Source organism: Glandiceps talaboti, chromosome 10 (assembly GCF_964340395.1).
Source record: "Glandiceps talaboti chromosome 10, keGlaTala1.1, whole genome shotgun sequence".
Lineage (NCBI taxonomy): Eukaryota > Metazoa > Hemichordata > Enteropneusta > Spengelidae > Glandiceps > Glandiceps talaboti.
Window position 1 is genome coordinate 4,322,933 of NC_135558.1, and position 23,653 is coordinate 4,346,585.

The 23,653-nt window shown below is 34.1% G+C and overlaps 1 protein-coding gene across 1 annotated transcript in view; it reads right to left on the reverse strand.

Annotated features, from left to right (window-relative positions):
* Positions 1 to 23,653, reverse strand: part of LOC144440850 (N(G),N(G)-dimethylarginine dimethylaminohydrolase 1-like) — a 42,450-nt gene that overhangs the window by 6,036 nt on the left and 12,761 nt on the right. The window contains exons 3-4 of the mRNA XM_078130276.1: positions 4,706 to 4,837; positions 667 to 769 (exon numbers count right to left, since the gene is read on the reverse strand). Coding sequence (XP_077986402.1) covers positions 667 to 769; positions 4,706 to 4,837 — 235 coding nt within the window. The remainder of the gene's footprint in view (positions 1 to 666; positions 770 to 4,705; positions 4,838 to 23,653) is intronic.

A 23,653-nucleotide genomic window follows, 5' to 3' on the forward strand; every position in this document is an offset into this window, starting at 1 on the left:
AACATGTACATGTATTTGAACTTCACTTCAAAATGACAAATTCATACTGCGCTAAGCTCATTTTTTATAGAACTTTGAGTATTAAAATCAACATGTTAAAAAAAGATCACTGATGGATAGTCATAAGTTTTCCAAAAATGAAACAGCATTGTGCAGTATGCATCAACAAAAGTAACTTTTATCAAATGATGATGTCAATGATGGGCCCTATGCATCTGTCCTTGAACATTTGCATGTGAGTAAAATGGCAGATTGATTGGCCATAGAGCAATGGAAGACTTCCAACAAAAAAATCCCTACAAAGTGGTGATGAAGTAGAAGAGGAAGATTTCCTAACATCTTAATCAGTTGTTCTTACTAGTGATAATAACAAATGCTATTGGACTGTTTTGTTTTCATCTCTAAATGTTTCTGCTGTTATGTCAAGTTTGTTTAGCTTTACTTTCTTTCCCTTGGTTGCCTTTGTAATTGTTCTTTCTTTTTGGTTATGAAATTTAAAAAAAAAAAAAAAAAAAAAAAATGCTATTGAAGAATGTTGAGTTTATCCAGATTTCTTATTCTCATCGTGTTAAATATCTTCTGATCCTGCTAACACATATAAATTGCTGTGCAAATTAACATTTGGTGTTTCATATTAACTGTTATTTTGTATTCAACGTTACATACCTGTGAAAAGGACATCACCACCATCAATGGTAGCATTCTCATCTGCTATCTCATACAAGTCAACTTTGCATTCACGTTGTAAGGCTCGGCGGATACTTTCTACCTGAAAGACGATACCATTAAAAAAATGAAACACAAATTAAATTTAACCAAGAAAAAAAGTTTGAAATACATGTTGAATTGTCAGACTATATCATGTCTAGATTTCAAAAGTTTGACTTTTTACTACGCTTTATTGACACTGCTCAAAGTGCTTTACAATTATTACCCTCGGTATGGATCTATAGTGGCATAATAACCCTTGATGTTGTTTGTTTGTGTGTGTGTGTGTGTGTGTGTGTGTGTGTGTGTGTGTGTGTGTGTGTGTGTATACTCTGTGTGTACTCTGTGTGTACTCTGTGTGTATACTCTGTGTGTGTGCGTGCGTGCATGGATGCATGCGTGTGTGTGTGTGTACTCTGTGCATACTCTGTGTGTGTACTCTGTGTGCGTGCGTACGTGCATGTGTGTGTGTATACTCTGTGTGTACTCTGTGTGTGTGTGTGCGTGCATGCATGCGTGTGTGTGTGTACTCTGTGTATACTCTGTGTGTGTACTCTGTGTGTGCGTGCGTGCGTGTGTGCGTGCGTGCGTGCGTGCGTGCGTGTGTATGTGTGTGTGTGTGTGTGTGTGTGTGTAGGTGGTTATCAGTATGGGTCAGTGGTATCATGTATATGTGTGTAGGGGTATCAGTATTGAGTATGGATAAGTGATTTTGTGTATCTGTGTGTGTGTGGTACGGCATCAGTATCAGTATGTGTGTGTAGGGGGTATCAGTATGGGTCAGTGATTTTGTATGTGTGTCTGGGTATTGATATGGCTTTGAATTATCACAATTTTTATTCTATATTCTTCACAAAGAGCTGAAGACACAGCACAGACGAGATTTTTAGCATACATGAATGTGTGTAGCTAACATGCCAAACATGGACGCCATGTTTTATTTCAAGTACCAAAAATTATGTTCCCGAGAGTCAAGTCAATATTAACCTGAAGCAAAGAGTCTAAAATGCAAGAATGATGTCTCTGCCAGTCAACTTACTTGAAGCAAGATAAATTAGATGTATTGACAGTTATCTCATTTATAATTATAACAACCTTTAACATGTAGCTATGATTGACAGCTTATCAAATATATAATCTTTTATAACATGTCTAATATTAAAGTTCATACACAAACAGAAAAATCCAATTAATAACTGATTAATATAATATTTATTTAATATGAATTATCATTCACAGTGGACGAATACTGATTATAATGCTGCCAATCATGTCATCAATTATTAGTAGTTAGAAGTAGTTACACCAGGGTTTCTGACAAATACTTCTACACGTTATGCATTGACATTTTTGTAGTTTAAAGGGGGAACGAAGGTGAAGGAAGGCTTGGCTGCACTTTTTATACTTAGGGGACCCAGAGAAATACATACAGAAGACAACTGAAAGGCCCACGGTTGACAACTGGACCACTTACATGTAATGATGTTTCTATACAAGGATTTCAAGCTCTTATCTTAATACATGCATTACATGAAATACCTATTATCTACTTATGATGGGATTTAAGAGTATAACTCTGTAATAACATTTCCCGTACTAATGTCTTATCCTCTGAGATTTCTTTTTGTGTGGTGTGTTGAGTATGAAATAATAGATAACTCTTATTAAGATATCTTTTCTTGGATTTGGTTTGTATTGAATTACTGATACTGTAAGCTGGTTTTTTTTTTCAATTGACAGTTCTATTTTTACAAGATGAGTGAGTGACATATCACAGACATGCTTACTGTACAAGTGTTGGTGTAAATGACCAATCACACAGACATGCCTACCATATCGTGTTGGTACTGACCAATCAGACGTGCTTATGTATCGTGTTGGTATAAATGACCAATCACAGACATGCTTATCGTATTGTGTTGGTATGAATGACCAATCACAGACATTCTTACATATGTTGGTATAATGACCAATCCCAGATATGGTTATGTATTGTGTTGGTAGAAATGCCCAATCACAGACATTCTTACATATGCTGGTATAATGACCAATCCCAGATATGGTTATGTATTGTGTTGGTATAAATGACCACTCACAGACATGCTGATGTTCATACATGTACTGTTTGCACTAGTAACAACAAATCACAGACAAGCTTAATTAGTAGTCTTGTGCTCGTAATGAGTCACTGTTAGCAATATATACATTTCTGATCAGGGTCCAATTATTTTGCAAGTTTAGGTGGTTGTGTTAGATAACAGCATTTTACTGCTGAAGACAGCATGACTGTTATTGATCAGCTTGGTCTAGTAATATATAATGCAGTCTTCAGGCGATCTTAGCTGTTTTAGCTGTATGTTTGTTCTTCTTTGAGTCATCACATAAAAGCTAATGGCAAATTACATCACCAAGAAATCAATCTTACAACAATACTATGTTTTTAAGGCAATAAATTATAATTATTTATGTACATGTGAAATACCCTAGAGGTGTCTAACCTCAACACCTGTGACTTCCCACAGAAGTGGAATTCTGAACTCAGTGCAACCTCTTACATTCAGTCATTTTCCCAGACATTTTACAGACAGACATAAAAGAAATTTACAAGTTGAATAATAATGGGGTGATAAAATGTACAATTATGTCAGTTACACTAAATTCTACAAACTAAACAGCATGCATGGTTTCACACAAATAAATGTAGCTTGGTTGCCATGCTCTCCTGCAAAGTAGAGCTTGGCGGGAAATACAGAGATAAAACTGAACCCACACTATGGCGTCCTACTTTAGAAATAACACTGTCCATCTATATAACAATAACAGAGGTGTGATAGGAAGACTTCAAAACTGATATTAAAGCTAAAAATGTTTGTGTTTACTGTTGTTAGTTGTATACAGCACAACAATGTATACTTATAGCAAAATCTATATTCAAACAATACTCTGACTTCAGTCCTGTCACCATGTGAAATTTTGAATAGGTTTGAAATCAAATCAAAGTCAGTTCTCCTGGTCCAACATGCACTAAAATCAGTTTTGAACAGATCAGTTGAAGTTAATAATATAAATATCTGGTTTTCCAACATGTCTAATTATATACACAGTCCAAATGTCAGTAATATGGTATCCCTGATCTTTAGAAACCTATGGAATGCTAAGAGTTGATTTATGAAGTATTTGTAAATCCTACAAAGTGATGTAGTAATGTCACATTAGTGGGCACTTGGGGGAGTACCAGTGATTACTTGCTTCTGTGTGTGCGTGCTACATTGTAGTCAAGTCTAGAGGCTATTTGTGGCTTTGAATCCCTTCTTACAGGGTGAAGAGAGATCTTGAGATTTGAAGACAAGGATATCCGCTAGACTAAACAAGTACATGAGCAAATGAGCATTTATTTTTCAATTCTTCCTGATGTAAGATGATGTCAATAGAACCAACTCAGAGGGTTGAGCTGTACCATGTATTTACATGATTACTATATTTAGCATCGCTGTTAGTCTAGTTCCTGATGACCGTATGCTGATAACTACATTATCTTCACAATCACACATTAAGTCTAGTCAGTGTTGTTGCTCAAGGCATTAAATGTGGTTCAACTCCTTGCTGGGTAAAGCGCAAACGGCGCATGTCAGTAGTAATCCATCACAAATTGACAGGCTGTTGTCATCGCTCATTAATATTGGTACAGCCGGACTGATATGCTGTGCAAATGTCCAACTGAACTCCATCTCCAGTCAGCTTAAACTAAAATCATGTGAGGACGTGACGTCATCATGTTTATATGAACGTTGTAGGAGGAGCACAGAATTCTGTGCGAGAGTAACGACATTGACTAGATGTAATGTGTGTAGTGTAAAATCGAAAAACGATCGCCAGGAACTAGACTACGTCGCTGTGGGAAATCTTTATCTAATTTTAGGTGTGAATATATCAGCTGTGGTAGGGCAAAAGCCAGAGCAAAATCCCCATACGACTACTCAGGGCTAGTTATGTGTACCTCTTTTCTTCTTGCTGGATGTCCTGGTCTGGTAATCAATGCCACTCCATTATGTATAACAGCTGTATCTTCTACAAAGGGACAATCTGGCAGAGCCCCATCAGCTGGTAATTCAATCACATCAATTCCAAGCTGTAAAATAATCACAAAATATCACACCATTTAGTTGCTATGACGACAAATATATATATAACACTGGAAGACATAATTCCCAACACTAATATCTTATTAATCTGTTAATACGCTGTATTCTGATTATCTGAAATATAAAAGATTTTATGGTTTGGTCACTGTTTGTGGGCCATGTGAGGGCCAGAAGTAAGGGCCTGAATAGTGGAGTACAGTATTATGTTACATTAAAACAGTAGATACAACATTACCACTTGTTTTCCGTATTGTTCCTGCTGTACTATCTTTGTTAAGTAACTACAAGCATTAAATCTAAACACCAACCAATGTGGTACACTAATACTCCTGGATGTAACGAAGCCTGCATTTATTCACTGTAATGAAGCTTGGATTCATTCACTGTTTTGGGCACTACCTTGTCTGATAGGTCCAGCCATTGGTCCGCCTACATGTATCTAACCATTTGCTACCCCATTATATAAGCGGAGATAACACCTGGATCTTTCAGGCTAGGCACTGCCATACGATCAATGGCCATGACAAAGCATTTAGACTACTTTTTTAGTTATCAGAGTTTAATATCTAGCTAAGCTGAGTTTTATGTATTTGAGTGCAGTTTTTGCATTTAAAAGGTACTTGCAGTATTCTACTAACTGAAGCACCAGTTGCAATTGACTGAACTCAAACCTGGTATTAAGATATAACCCATAAATGATCCGATAACGTAATTTATCATACGTACGGTATCGAAAAAAGTCGCAGAAATCTCTGCTACACTATGCAATCAACTGTTCTAACAATACCAAAAGACAATTATTGTAATATTATAGAAGACATGCATTGACATTAACCTTAACATTACATGTATACTGTATGTTGTTTTAATTACATGTCACTTGAGTAAAAAGCTTATATAAAATCAGCTTGCGTCACTTCACAACTAGTAACACTGAAGTATGTACTACACTCGTTTATAGCATTCACAATACACGTAACACATTAATATGTAGATATGTTGCTATTAATAGTTTGGTCTCAAAACCCCCAAAAAGTGCAATTATTATTATATCGTCATTAAATTGTTAACATATTAATTATTATAATATTATTATTGCTTTAAAATCCATTTCGTCCAAAATTGTTAAAGATATTTTTTTAACATAGTTATTTTATATTTATACCATCAGTAAACTCTGTCAACTCAGACAACCACTTTAAAATAGCTAGCTTCTTGCGGATGTGAATTTGATTGAAAGTGACGCCCGTGTCAGATTTCATTCCCTGAGGAAAGTCTAGCAATGTGGGCGTTGAGAGGTTGTGTCTACTCAAACTTTATACAATATGATTAAATAAAACAACCACGTCAAATTTCATTTAAAAAGTACTTTTAAAAGTTCTGTTTTGACGGAATTCAATTTATAAATAGGTCACGGAATGATAAATTAAATCTTCACAAAGTTCTTAAGTCCCGCCACTGCAATGTGTAAAGCACAGCTGAGGGTTCCATAAAGGTTTGCCAGCCTGGTGTCAGTCTGATGTACATGTACAGTACTGGCTTTCAAATGAATTGACTCATATTATTCCTAGCTTACAATGTAGCTACACTAATGGTAACATTCTAATATGGAATACATACACACATGTAAACCCTGTTGTCAGTGTTAATATCTGAGTGAACCCCTCCCCTGGACTAGTCTATTAAATACAACAATGGATGGTTCGCTGTCATTTGTATTTTTTGAAATAGATCTGACTTTAAAACAATGAATAGCAAAGTACATCATTGTTTTTGCCTTACTACCTATGAAATTTGCCTTACTACCTATGAAATTTGCCTTACTACCTATGAAATTTGCCTTACTACCTATGAAATACAATGAAGTTTGACTGTGAGTATTGTTCTACCATGGAAGTATAACATGGGCATGGAAGTATAACCCATGTTTATACTTCCATTACACAATCATGTACTTCCTGGTTCCACCGACCAGAAATCCGATTATTGGGAACACCACTCCAGGAAATAGACATTTTCATAAACTATGGGTTCTTATCGTGATTTTACATCATCTATAATTACTTGCGATTTCAGGGAAAAAGTTGATCTTGTGCCTTTATATTTGTTAGTTCGGAATACATTTTCTCCACTAAATGTATATTGATGAGGCACTTTCCTACTCTACACTAAAGTCCATCATCGGACCTTAAAGTGCAATTCAAAGTTTAGCAGTACCGTTTTGAGAACGACAATAATTTGTGTGTAATGATAAACTTAAGTGTTATGAGGCTCAGCAGTAGGTTACTCCTATAGGCTACAAAACATGTAGTCTAACAGGTCTTAGGGGAGACTCGACTCAATGATACTGAGGGGAAAATTAGATTGCAGCAGTGAGATCTGGAGAAATGTAATAAAATGAGGCACAGAAGTTACAGAGATTGCATTACACTCTGTGTGTGTGTACATTGTGTTGCCTGAAGCTAGACATTAATATAACATTAGTCTCTGTCCTACATAAGTACTTGTTTTCAAAAGGAAAGGTTAGTTATGGACTTGGTATCCCTTGTCAAATGACCTTATATTATATATTGATGGATGTCGGTATATGTACTTAAACCTTGCAAAGGACACTTTTGCTCAAACAGGAAAGCTAAAAACAAATATCTGTGTGACTGATCTTCATCATCCTGTACTGATAAAGACACAAAGTTAGAATGAAATCAATAAATGAACGGATGAATGGATGAATAAATCACTGACTAAATTGTTCAAGTCTTTCAACCCATTAATCAAATCTGAAATGAATCAATTGGTAGATTTCTGATAAAGGATATCACAGTAGTAGAGTCACTCAAGACTACTCCTAGTTCTATATCTATTATTTAATGAATCGGCCACTAACCAACCAACCAATCCACCCACCCATCTAGTCTTCCTCCATCCACCCACCTATCCACCTGCCTACCCACCCATCTGTCCGTCTCGCCATCCATGCAGATCAATCTTCAAATCAACAAACCAATAATTCATCACTTACAATGTCAAGCAAAGAACAACATTTATGACAACCAGTGAGCCAGCTGCCAACCAAGCAACAAGTTAACCAACCTATCAATAAACCTATCTGCCTACAAACTTACCATTCACCCATCAACCAACCAACCAACCAACCAACAGACCAACCAGCCATCAGTTCATTCACTCATTCAGGCAAGCAAATAATAATGTCAATAGCCACAACACAAACTTGTTTTTTATTAGTTGGAGAGCAGAGGCAGATAGAGATACAAGCCAAAAATCCCATACCACTGTATACCAGCTAAAATATGTTGTGTTTTAGTTAACAAAATAAGATGAGAGAACACTCGCTTGACACTGGACATATTGTACATCAGTATACACACAATCAAGTCAATATTACCAGTCTACAAATACATGTATTATGTGAACTCTAAATTAACTCACTGACTCAGTTCTGTATTTACATCACACTGTATGTATTACATACATGTATAATTTTAATGAATGACTTGCTACGCATGATATCACTGAGACTAAATTAATCATGGCATGATACTTCATACTTCAAATACCGATTACACTGGATCACTATATATCATATCATGTATGAATATAATTTCATAATGTTATGATCATGACATAGCGTCTAGACAGTGTGAACTCTACAGAAATGTACTAATAGTACATGTAACACACATAAGTATATGTACATGTACTTGGGATGTTTTGAGAAACAAAAATGATGAAAAATATGAACAAGTTGCAGACCATGTCCCTTTATATGGATGACAAATGTGAATTTATTTTTTATTTTTTATTCATAAAACAACTTTTTAAATTACCATATTTTCCAACTTGAAGAAAATAAAGGGAAACATCACCTACCAAGTCTGTGTTTTTAGTAAAAAACCTAAAAAATGAGTTAAGGTTTGTTATTGTACATATGATAACAAACATTTTACACATTTTGTGATTTTTTTTTACAATTTATTGAATAATAACAAAGACTTGGTATAGGTTATTTCAGATTGATTTTTCAAGTAGAAAAGCATAGAGCTATTTTATCAATTAAAACCCTTGAGATCAATACCAAATTGTCATCCAAATGGAAAGTTCAAATTAAAGTGACTATAGATGTATGTATAATGTACTATATTCAGATCCTTCTCAGTAAAAATTTGTTATTTTTAAATGAAGATTCCAAAAAAATGTAAATATAATCCTTTAGTCTTAAGGCATGTTTTATCACTTTGAGAACAGAACTTTGCAAGATATTTCAACAAAGTATTTGTAGTTCCCTTGTTTAGGTAATAGACTTAGATGTTAACGTGTCCATATGGATGAGGATTGGATATTTATTTTGGATTTTTAATTTATTGAACAATTTTATCATGACGTCCTACTTGAAAAATCAACGTGAAACAACATATGCCAAGTCCTTGTATGTAATTCAGTAAATTGCAAACAATTGATAAATGTGTAAAATGTTTGTTATTGTACGTACAATAACAAACTCTTTTACATACTTTTTTTAGCTTTTGCATTGTAATTGACATACAAACAATGACTTGGTCTAAAATGGTCTAACAATGATACAGTTCAGATGGCAATGTTGTTATACATCTAGACAATTGGAATGATGAAGTGTCCAACACTTTAAAAAGAACACTTCAAAGAAAGTCTGGACAATGGGTACATGTCACCTTGGCCATAACAAAAGTTTCTATGTTGTAGTAAATATCTGTTAAACTATTGTTGAAGGTCTACTATTGATAAGCACACATGGCACGTACACACAGAGATAGACATACACTTGGATGTTTTCAGATGAATGGGTTATACATGTACATGTAGTATGTTTGTTTGGAGGAGTAGTAATGGGAACATTGGTTTTATTGTAGGGGAACTACAGTAAGGGGGAGAAGTGTGGGTGGGGGAACAACATTCATTTAAATTTCCCTTTTGTTAATATCCAAGAGATATGTACTGTTTTTAAAGATTCATAAAGGTCATTTCAGATACAGGCTCAGCTATTTTCATACTTTTCTTACCAAATATTTTTTTCATTACAATTACATGTACTTTTGCTATAATTTAGACTATTTATTTAATATTTTGGGTACAATGAAATATCAATAACTTACTATAAAGAAAGTGTACCTAAACTAAGCCAGTGACCACATCCATTTCAAGACACTTCAGGTCTTTGTTCCAAGAACAAGACACTAATACAATACCATAAAAGATGTATACAAGTACATCTAACTGGAAAAGTTTACATGTGAACAGTTGTACACACATTGGAAAAGAACCCTGGAGAATGAACTCTGTATTGCAGGTTGGTTGAACCTGATTACAGTGGCAAGCAATAGCAAACTCTGAGATGCCTCATATATCATAAAAAGCAATTTCACATATGCTCTTCCCTTGAGGAAACACTGATAAAAAAATGTACAAAAACAAACAGGTACATGCACAGGGGACAGGAGGTATATATGTGCTGATTTGTATATTCTTGACTACCTTTATGATGATAATATATCAATATTGAGTGCATTTTATTCCCAATATCTGTCATTCGCTGTGTTATAAGCTAATTCTCAAAGAGTGCACAGACAGTGTTAATTTGGCCGCCACACATCTATCCCTTCGGTAACACTAACAGCCACTTTCTAGCTTACCTATTTACCCTACACTAAGCCTCCTTCCCCCTGTGGTACATGGTAAAATTGATTCCCTAGAAGGTTCTATCACACCTGACTTGTTTAATCTGTTGAATCAATCTTTACTTGTTTACTCCTTCTTGTTTTAGCTTGTAAGGGGATCAATTTCTCACCTGACTCCCCCCCCCCCCCAAAAAAAAAAAGACATCAATATTGTCAAAATAAATCCAGTTCACATTTCAATTTGAAACTGATATGTATATGTCATAGATTAGCATGTAATAATAGAGTATTGCATGTAGATTTCACATATAATGGGCCACTGACTAATTTTCTATGGTCATCTTTATTCTTCAATGAAATACGTATGAGCACTTACATTGTATCTATAGTTTATTGCAGCTCCCAAAACATGCAATGATAAATCATGTTTAAAACTGTACAGCTAGCTATGTTGTACGCTACATGTATAACCAGTCCTGAACTTAGATACATTTGTGACGTTATGACATAATTTTCTTCATTTCTGATAAATGTGATGAATATTAGTATTGTTATCAACCTAATATCTTTCTTCACACCTGATCACCTTCATCACCCTGTACCAACTCTGATTGCTGAAAGGTGAACACAAGTTCAGGAAATAGACATTTTCATAAACTATGGGTTATGGAGAGTCATTTCATGATCTTACATCACCTATAATTACTGTCAGAGAAACATCAAATTGATCTTGTGCCTTCAGAGAGTATTTTTGCTTTGGGCTATTGCATCATGGGAGTCAGCAGAAATAATGTCATGTTTTTACTGTATATTGTGTTTTTGCATTTTGTACTTGGCTTCAGCTTAAAATAGGGCCTCAGTTAAAGACAGTGCCACTTCAATTTGTAATTAGAAAAGAACACTGTGACCTGATTTCAGTCAGGCCTCAGACTACATTGGAAAGCAACATACAGCATACTTTACATGTAATGAGAACAACACCATGCTGTGTTTTCTCTCAAAATTACACTTTTTACTGAATCAACTTGACTTGTTTACATCTAGAGATACATCACCTGTAGAGGACTTTGAAAAGCATTTGATTATGAAAGGTTAATACTAATTGCATTTTTGCTAACTATAGACTATATTCTCCGGAGAGTTCGATTTGTACATCTAGTAATTGTCTACTTTATCATGACCACCACAGGGTGTACCTTAGATTATCTCTAAATATGGCCAATTAAACATCCTTTATCCCTGTGAGACTTATTGCATGATTATACCATAAATAAATTATAGTGTTAATTTTTTTCCTGCAAATGACATAAAGGTAGACAGTTGTTTCAAAGTTCAGAGGTTTAAACGTAACACAAGACTGTAACTTAGGTATGCCATTTGTGCCATGCTATCAGCTAGCTATCACTTAGTCTAGAAGCTACATGTCCAGTGCAGACTAGTAACTATACATGTACATGTGGTCATATTCTATGATCTCTCTCCCCACCATATAGTCAAATGGCTTTCTCTAGCACAGCTTGCCATTCTACATGTTGTATAGAAGTGACCAACTAAACTGTGGCAATTGTTGCGAAAGACAACAATGTTTGAGGTGACATGGTTTTGATTTTAAATACAGTTTATAAACACAGTTAAGCTTTAGTTTTCAGATATTTTCTCAGTATGATTTCTTAGTTTTATCACTGCTATTTCAATAGTTGTTCTTTTGAAAAGCTGGCTGGTGTCTGGGGGAGGGGGGTTTTATCAATTTCATGCATTTGTCACAATTCTCTTGATTTATTAACAGAATGCAATAAATTTTATGTGTGCTACATGTACCGTGAAATGAGAAACAATCAATATTAGAATTATGAAAGTGAAAGTGAGAATTATCATTTTTGTAAATTTTCACAGTTTATGTAAATATTTTAGAATGTATTAATAAAGGACGAAAACAAAGAAATTAAAAAAAAAAGGTAATATGACCTATTTGCCTTACGTATGTGCACTTACCTACATGGGTGGTAACAATTTCAACATACTATTAAAGATAATGACTATGGAATGATAAATAGTAGTCAATTTAGCATCCCTTGAACAAAATGGAATAATCCAGTATACCATATATATATATCTAGATCTATATTAATCACCCATATCAAAATGGATGACTCCAATTCATTTGGATTTTTTGGGCGAGAATTATGAATAGTTATGAAATAATGTCATATAAAATAGTTTTGAATTCCCATAACAAACTCACCAAGGTACACATGTATTTGCTACTATCAGCATTAACAGTTGAAGCAATTGTGGTTTCTTTGTTTATGTAGACCTAAAAATTTGTCTGTTTAGTGAAAAGATGTCAAATTTAATAGCTTGCTGGCAGTGTATAATCTCCTCATATCAAATTGAAATCCTTCAGTGCATGGTTTTTTTTTAGAATCGAGTGCAAAATAGAGAGTTGTGCAGTGCATCTTATCTCCATCCTCAAGATAACTATCAAGGAAGTAGATATATTACCTAAGTATATAGGATTTAATCCCAGCATATGATTAAAGAGTTATAATGTACGACCTGTCTAGGTTTTGATAAATGAAATAATATGCATTTGTTGTTGTGGGAGACAACTTATGATTGCACTCTAAATCTTATAATGCTGTAAATATGACTATTATGTTTACTGTATTCCATAAATCATTGCCTTTAGTGGTGACCTGAGAATGCCTGAGTTCAGTGTATTTGATGTAAACAGAGATCAAGGGGTTTTTCTTTTATCTACTCCTGATGTGACACACTTCCATGTTCATGTATGTTAATCTAGAGGCTATCCATAGGTTTGTGCATCTGCAGATCCCTTTAATACCGCATCTAGTTGAATGCATGTAATTTCAGACACTTTTTTTTTAGTGGTCTGAGATGTAATCTTGCTAGACCACATCATTACACATTCAATTTAACACTTCATTCACACATTTTCTCATTAATATTCACTAAGTGCAATCATGTTTGACCATAGACCTTACATGAAATGGTTTGACATACAAATAACGTTATTACTAATGGTAGATAACAGATAACACTCCTGGTAGTTCACAGACAACAACAACTCCAGTAGAAAATGTTACAACAGCCCTGGAAGATAACAGATAATTCCTCTATCTATGATAATGTAATCCACCAATAGGACTAATTTGTACTTCCACAATAATTTAATTATAGTAATAAATTTACAGCTGCCATCTGCTCCCAAATCTAACTTCTGAGAAACACAGCAAGCTGAAATTATATCTGCTCCAGAGTTTGTATTATACCTTCCCTTAGGAGGTTAAATAGTATATTTGTTGAATCAATATCTGTATCTCTATGAAGTCGGTTACTTATATATGTCTGTCTGTCTGTCTGTCTGTCTGTCTGTCTGTCTGTCTGTCTGTCTGTCTGTCTGTCCGTGTGTGTATGTATGTATGTATGTATGTATGTATGTATGTATGTATGTATGTATGTATGTATGTATGTATGTATGTGTATGCATAGATATGTACATGTATGTACACATGCATGCCTGCTCAGTCAGTCAGTCTGTCTCTCTACATGTCGCTTATTCATGCATTTAAAACATTTTTAACATATTATCATTAACATATTGACTAAACTAAACCCTTGTCATCACAGTATCACAGTCACATACAACATTCATCACTCATTGTGAAAAATAAATATTTTTCTATGGTTAGTAATAAGTAGCTAAATTTATCTACAAAGTTCTCCTGGAGAATGGTTGGATTTGCCAATTGTTTGCTATGTTATGATGGTACACATGTATGACTATAGTCTGTGAAGTCAAAGGTTATAATTTCATAATGAGATGAATGACCACAATCTTGGTGATATCATAATACATGACTTGTACATTTATAATTATTAATTATTATAGTGACTATAGTGTAACTCTACAACAATTGACCATAGGGTGTTATTACCTACCAGCATAATTCACAATGTTTGTTTTAACTGATGACTTCTATTTACATGTAACAGGAGGTGTTTGTAGGGTTCACGAACCCTGTTACTGTGCAGAGGAACCTGTAGTTAAATTTTCAGAGACATCTATACTTGTAAAATTATTTTGGCAGGAACACTGATGTACCGACTCCCCCCCCCCCCTCCTCTCAAGTGTGTGTGTGTGTGTGTGTGTGTGTGTGTGTGTGTGTGTGTGTGTGTGTGTGTGTGTGTGTGTGTGTGTGTGTGTGTGTGTACGCATGTGCCTATGTCTACATTTTGGTATCTGTGTGTTAATAGTCAATCATGGACATGGACATATGGCTGCTCAGAAGGGTTTGTTGATGAAAAACTTATATCAAAAGTTACAATATGTAATGAATCTATTACAATTATACACTGTGTTTATGACATTGCAGTAAATCTGTACAATTTAGACATGTGTGTGTACTTCAATGTAAATCACATAAACCCAACAGGTGTATGGGGCAAACCAAATATGGCAGGCTAAATGTCATTTTTAAAGCAATATATATTTCTTGCATGGTCACCTGGACATGTTCTCTGGTGTCACTGATGCCATGGTACAGTGTATGACCTCATCTCAAGAGTTCATACTCTAGTCAGATCCAATGGTGCAATAACATGAAAGATAATTACAGAGAGACTATTATACCTTTATTGTCAACCTAGAAATCTCTCTGTCAACACCCTATAAATCATTCTAGTATCAATCAACTTTTGTAATAACACCGGAATGATAAACAATGACCTCTTGACCTTGTCATGACTGCCACCCTTATCTCATGTAGTCTTATACAAGGGTACTATTGTAGAACACAGATATATCGATTCTGTATCAGTCTATGTACATGTTATACTGCTAGTGATACAGACATGCAATATTCCCTGCTCTGTACAACTGACTGTGTGTTATCCATAGCAGAAAGACTCCTCACTAAAGTCTGGCTAGTAAAAGAAAAGTAAGAAAAAACTTTCTAGAAAAATTAGTAACTATTTCTCCAGATACATAGAGGTAGAATCACCTTAATATTAAAGATGGGTAATCCCATAGTTAGATCCACCTTAATAATAAAGATATGAAATCCCATATTTTGATCAACCGTAATAATAAAGATGGGATAATCTCATAAAATGTTTTTAATTCCTTCACATACCGATATGTATATATGGGATTATTTTATTATAATAATTCTTGTGAGCTGAACACATTACAAGAACCCTGGATAATTCAGGTAGATTTTCAATATCTTGAATAGCTTTTATCCAAATACATTTCTACTACATGTAGCTAAACTCCGACACAGGAATTAATAATCGATGGATTCTGTTAAACATTGAGATACAATACAATAGCAGTACATGTTTCCTGCTTCTAAAATGCCATGCAGAGGTCTCTATAGTATTGAAGCTGCACAGCTGCTACTGGAACATATTTTAAAACTGTTTTGTATTAAAGACATAATTGATTTTAATATGCATCTATTTGTAATATCGTAAACCCTTAAATTATTGAATTACCTTTGGGTAAACAATTTTGTGTAGCTGTATGCACAGTATCCTATCAAATTGATTTCTGGGTCTGCATCCTAAAATCAGTGACCCAATGTGATCACAATTTCAACCTATTACTTTATTACTTACGGATAAAATCAACCTCTAATTAACATGTACACTGTCGTTATTGGGATTATAATAATTTTCAGTGACGATATTGTTAGTTGTCCGATTAAAACAGAAAGAGTATATCGGTTTAATCAGACAACCAACAATATATTAGCTCAAGTTTATTAAAGTGTGTTGTGGTGGTACATCTAAAAGTGCAGCATAACAAAGTTGAACAAAGACAATACAAAGAACATCCCAAAACTCTAATTGGATGAGGCTTTCATTAGAAAACACACCAAACATCTATGTACATGTACATCAAAACCATGACAGTATTTATAGCACTGAGGTTTGTTTGTGTACTAGGGTTGAGGCTGTAAACTGTACAACTATGTAATTACCAATGCAGTTCATGTACTCCTTCACTATTTTTCATTCTATAAAAAGTCCAACCAATTTACAGACATTCAGTTCACACCTTTCCAACCTCTCATTACAAACAACTATAACACATGCCCAGTATTGTTAGAAAATGGGGCATTGACTGACAATCCAGGGGTCGTCACATTGGTAAATAGTGCACTATGGTCCATACACCTTCCGGTCCTTTCAGAAAAGATTGCTCTCAATGCTTCGGTTGAAGTATTCCAATTTCCCACAAGACGTCTATTCATTTGGGTACTGACAATGTTTGCTGTAGGTATAAGGTCTCCAATCTGTCTGTCTGTCTGTCTGTCTGCTATCTCTCACATCTACATCATGTACATTGTAATAACTCACATACACATAAATACGGTCTCCTTATGAGGTCTCCTGTCTGTCTGCTATCTATCACACCTAACTGACATACATCTATATACGTACACATCATTACACCCACCTTTCTTGCTGTAGTCTCTATTTCCTTTCTTTTTATAGAAAGGTTTATCAGCAATACAGAATGCCATGTACATATATGTACATAGTCTAGTTCCTATATGAAATTGTTACCAATGCTATTTACATATGTACACCTTCACTCCTGTGGTTTAGAGATCACATTGGTGGTGACATCCAGACTAATTATGTACATTAGTGTATTACAACTTCAAGTCATGTGGTCAGAACCATTCAAATTGGATATCTCACAGGAAAACATGTCATTGATCGATTTCCATGAAATTCACAATATGAAGCCTATGTTTCACATATGGATTATCTTTCTGTGTGTGAAAAACAGTTGTCTGGCTGGCAGAGATGTAGAAAAAATTGGTCCTGAGTAAAAAAGTGATTCCCTTTAATCTTTACAGCTCCATACACATTGATACTACAGTAGTCAACTGTTGGATTTGATGATCGGGTTTTAAAAGTTGTGAAATGGACATTTCTTGGGAAAATTCTATGAGTTTTTGTACACGGTAACACCATGCTTTTAAAACAGTTTTAATAAAACAGTGCATCGTAGCACAAATATTTGTGAAGTACATGATTAATGATAAATCATTAAATGATGATAAATGAACTTAAACGGGGATAAACTTTATACTGAATGGCAGTATACATTCATCAACTAAAATACCAAATTTCTGTGCAATACTGTAGCTTGGGAACTTGTGGACAATAAATACACCATGGTCTAGGAATCTACCATGATATGAAATTTGTAACAGTCCAATAGAACCAAATCTTCTAATGGAAATCAGCTTGTACATTTTTATGTTCCAGATCAAATGTCATACATCATGTACAGCTACAGAACACTGCATTTGTACATATCAGTCTGACATATCATTTATTTGCCTTTTACTGTCTGTCACTATGGATGATTGCTGTGGAAGTTGGAGTAGAAGTATAATTATCCCTATACTTAGGGACCATCTCATATTATCACACCAGTGTGGAGATTGAAATTTGTGAGTTATATGGCGGATGGGATTTTTAGGTTATTCCAAACGGTGAGTTTCAATTTTATGAATTAATGTGTTTGGACAAGGTGTCAAAATGAGTACTCAAATCATATCACAGAATATTCCTGATTGTACACATAACAAACATGATACACTAAATACAGCCTGAAACATGTGCCAGCTGTCAAGCAACAACCTCTAACTAATTTTAAGTTTGACAAATTGTCAGCAATGTGTCAATGTATAGTGGGAGAGGGTACCTTTATAACCAGTGACTGGCAAGCATGTACAAATGTACAAGTGGAACTTGTTACATACAGGGAAAGTAAATATAAATTATTTGGATTAAAGTAATAACCATTGACACGTCAGCATATTGGAACTATGGGGACTTGAATCACATTTCATGTTTTGATATGAACAATTTTATGTTCAATTTAATCTACATGTACATGAAATGCCAGGGGAACATGAAATTTGATTGTGAATGTCAGTTATTATGTAAAGAGGCCATACAAAACCATCAAATACAATACAAGTCTCCATAGTTCCAATGTGTTGTGCCAAGTGAATGTACAAAGTGTTAGTAATCCAGTTCATATGTTTACTTCCCCTGTTTGCAACACGTTCCACTTGTAAATGCTTGCATGTTGCTGGTTGCATCAGGGTATTTTTTACTACATAATACTAGGGGAGAGGATATCTTTTACTGTATATATAATACTGTTGCCATTATACAATAATGTAAGAGAGCCCCTTACTCTACTTAGACTTCAGACAAATATTTGTCTTCCTGTAGCTTTCTGTTTTTGCAATATCCTGCAAAACTAGGACTGCCCACTTCCGATGACTTACATTTGGACAGATTTAACTCAACAAAACAGTGAAAAAAACGATGTATTTACCACGCCCACTTTTGATGTTTTGTGCAGTAGTTCCTGAAATTATTTGAGCAGTTTCACTGTGTAGTATTTACTCATATCTCACTATTTAAACATCAAAACATTTGAATAAAAATGTTTGTTTCAATCCTGGATATTGGATGATAACGACATCATTTTTTTTCTTTGTATAATTGCTGATAATTATTTTTTCCCCATCAATATATAAAAATATTCCATTAATCATGTAATAAATTCATACGAGTTATAACACTTAATGTATCATGTTCTATCCATACCAAGTACAAGTCAACACTTGTATAATAATTTTGACAATCTATCATTCTTTTATCTCACCCCATATTTTCTCACTAATTACTAAATGATATGCAAGGTTATATAAATTAAAATTTCAGAAGAATCCTGAAATCCTGAGGAAAATGAACAAGTAAGTTTGCACAATTATGCACCTAAAATGTAACATATCATGCATAATTATTTAGTATAAATTTACATAATATTGAAATCAGTCATTGGAATGTAAATGCAATGAATGAAAATTGATACAGTAACTTTGCAGGGTGTATAATTACCGGTATGTACACAACATAATATACATACATGTATAGCAATTAAGATCTATTATATAAGCAAGCTGAAATTTAAAATAGGACACTGAATTGCAAATTTTGCTAAATACAGGTAATTTAAAAATAATTTTGCAGGGTGTGTAAACAAATTTAGTCATTGAGGCAGAATATTTATTACCTTTAACATCTGTAAAATGACCTTGTTGCATAATTTTCATCAATTATGTATCTCCTCAATATTAATACACTAGTGGTCATATTAATCATTGTCAAGATATTGAAAAATCCTCTTGTTCGTCTTTTGTAATTTTTCTAGGAAATTACCGACGTGGACGGGAAAGTCAACATGTCAGTTTTCTTTTGCATATCCATGTAGTGATGTGTCTTTGTGATCTCATTTTCTAACGGCACAAAATTTGATGACAATTTTCAATGGGAAAAAACCCACTAGTATCAAGAGTCATCTATACGATGCCTACAGCTACTTTTCTAAATATATCTAGGATGTACAATACAAGGAAGTCAAAGAGAAATTGCGCTTTTTCTGTATATTTTGGCCCGGAAGCACATTTCAGTATGCATGTATATACTCTGAGTATCATCTCTGGAGTCATCCATCAACAGCTGTACATGTATATAAATTTGTACAAGCAGAATTATTACAAAAATTTTAAGCCATTTATATGTATATTGTATGATTTATGAATTTTTTTACAATACATAAATGGCAAGTACAAATGTCAAATCTACAAACATGTACATGCATTTGGGATTCAATTTCTAGAAATTAGCTGACTCTGTGAGTAGAAATTTTCATATGTATGTACATGTATGTATTAAACACTTCTTACTTAATTGTGGTAAAAATGTCATTTTGTATTCATACACATACGATGTAAGAATGTTTTTGTTTTTTTTGTTTTTTTGTTTTTTAAATACCTAATTGTGGCAAATATCAAGTAGGTGAAACCACAGGAATATTGACAATAAAAATATTTTGCCACTACATTTACATTTAGTATACTGTAGCAAAAATGGTAATCTACGGTAGATACAGAAATGACAAGGTGTTTAGAATCTCAACCAAAATTTGAAAGATGAAGATTTAGAATTTCAGATAATATTTGAAAGACAAATACAAAACGTGGTTTTCATAAAGGTCTGTCTGTCCTTCTTCTGTTTTCTCTTTACATCAGTATGCAAATCTTGTGGAAATAACTGTACATGATATTATGAAGATAATGACACGAAAATATGTGTGTGCATGTACATGCGTAAATTTGATAGCATACAGTCCTTATGAGATGTGATGTGAGTACATTGTTGATTAATTTCAATATACACTGCATTATTCTGTGATGACACTTAAAAATGATATCAGAGATACCACATAGCAAGTACATAATATTTGTAATTGTTTCCATACCTGTATGGAAGAAAGCAATGACTGTACATACATTTGTACTTATTACACAGACTGCACTTTTGGATCTCATACTAAAACTTCTAAAAGTACAAATGAAAAAATACCTTTCAAGAAAAGTATAAAAAAGAAAGAAAACACTTCATGTGTAGTGCCAACAGAATCGGTAATTTCTTAGTTTCCAAACGAGTTCACACAATTTGGCAACCATTTTGAATGAAAGGAACTATTTGTGTATGACTCCTTTTTATGCTGTCTGTGGTAGAATGGTTACAGTGCACTATGAAATTTTATCTCTCTCTCTTGATTTTAGAGACACATTTCAAATCAACTTATAAATTCAAGTTTCACACCAGAATTATTACTAAGATTACACAATGTATTTAACTATAAATATCATCCTGGTTTTCAATTATTTCTACCTTTTAGATTCTTCTTCCTTCTCTTTGTTTGAAACATATTGAACAATTCTTTATTTCATAGTCAATAAAATCTGTACCTAATTTTAAGACTTACATTCTATTGTGCTATGCTATAAACTGAGACATTACTTCAGACAGTTTAGTTTCAAGGCACATATCACTATCATGGCAATGTCCCAGGTGATTTAACTGTGTACAACCTACGAAAAAACACTGTGGTGCATTTGCTTGCTTGTGGTAAGCAGACAAGATTCAAGCAAAGCCATACAATGTATTTATCGTCAATAACCTATAAATGTATAAACACCACAGGATCCAGGTTACCATAATTCTGTTTACAGATAGAATGTTACATGTTACAACAAACAAACAAACAAACAAACAAACAAACAAACAAACAAGTATGACTGTTAGTGTTACATTATAAATAATGTTCACAGGCACAGATATAAACAAAGTGACAAAAGCACCATATGGTTCTGCCTGAACCTACATGTACATCAGAGTTACCCACTGTTGTTTTTGTATCAGTTGTGTTGCTGTCTTTACCTAATTTTGTTTTCGCATGAAGTCTTTATTTAGCTCACGTCATTCAGTCAAATATTTTTTCATGAGTTGTATGTGAGTCAGACATCCTTGTTGAGACTGTAAAAGCTAAATAAACGGATTATTTGCACTACTGCTATTGACCGATCAGGTGGTTTATCCTCTAAAATAGACTGCCTATTCATTCAAACTACTCAGATTAACTTCACTGTATTGTAATGTATTCAACCTCCACGGTGCTTACAAGTGATTTTCAGCGATCCTTGAGAAAGCAGGCTGAATCAAAGAAACAGTGTGTACTCTCTCCTAGACACTGGAGAGGACAGCTCTCCCCTACGTCTATGGTCAATACTATTCTGTCAGGTAATTTATATCTGTTGCTCCATGTATGGACAAATGATTTTCTCAAAGAAAAGAAATCTGATATAAATAATACAGCGAAATTTTCTGTTCATTTTCTGTTTTGTTCCCATTTGTGATAAAAAAAAAAATCAAAATATTATGACCACTGTGGAGACAGGAGTTATTCAAGACAATTGAATTCAACTTTGTAATCTTATTGATACCATATAAACATAAAATGCTGATAAAGTATAAGTTAGAGATTTTAAAAACTACAAAATGAAAGATATTAGATGTGAGATGCTGCAAAAAAAGTATGTACATTTGTAATGCTATTCCTCTCTGATCTCATGTTAAATTTATTGAAAATACACTGTGGTTAATAAAAACTTGCTTGCATCATGGCTACAGGAACTTTGATATTCAACCAGTCTTGGCCAAGTATGTACTGTAACACTAACAGTGTTTGGCTAGTACTAACAGTGTTTGGCTAGTACATTTATTCATTGTCAAAATGTACTATGGCTAATAACACTTGTTTGTTGCACAAGAAAATGAGGTGCTTAAACTAAGGAGTTTTTCACCACAGATATAACATGTGGTTTATAGTAATTTGAAATTGAGTAGCACTAACACTGCATACTTGTGGCTGGTTTTTAAACCACACATTATTTGTTATACATATATGTAGACTGATACTATGACAGAACCCCATGACACACGAGTGCGTACTCAGGGTATTTGCACAAACGCTTGCAGTGTTCTCTGCAGTTATACATTCACAGGCATACATGTAGATGCAGTGCATAAAAGTGCAGCAGAAACACTGCAAGTACAAGTACAAACACCCCCTGAGTACCCCTTCTGGCATTAACATGGTATGGATACTGTTATTATGCTTAATCCAAAACAGCAAATTTCCGTAAAAAGCATATTGTGCAATCCTGCAATTTCATGTGAAAGAAACGATTGAGCCTTCATTTGCATGTTATATACAACTCTTGACATCAGACCATGGACAACTGGAACCTATTACAAACAGGGAAAGTAAACAAATAAATTGGATTATAACTGGGCTCAGCATGTTGGAATGCAGAGACTTGTATAACACACCATAGTTTGATAAGAACAGTTTTATGGCCTCTTTGTGTGTACAGGAAATATGCCAGGGGAACTGGACATTTGTTTGTGAAATGAACTATTATGTAAAGTTGCCATAAAACTGTTCTTATCAAATGATGGAATGTAATACAAGTCTAACGTCTCTGTACTTCCAACATGCTGTGCCAAGTGTTATTAATCCAATTCAGTTGTTTACTTGTTTGTAACAGGTTCCGTTTGTCCATGATCTGATGTCGGCAGTTGTACAAGAAGGTACATGTATGCAATAACGTTTTTGGCATTGCACTGCCAGTAAAAATACCACTAGTAAATGTG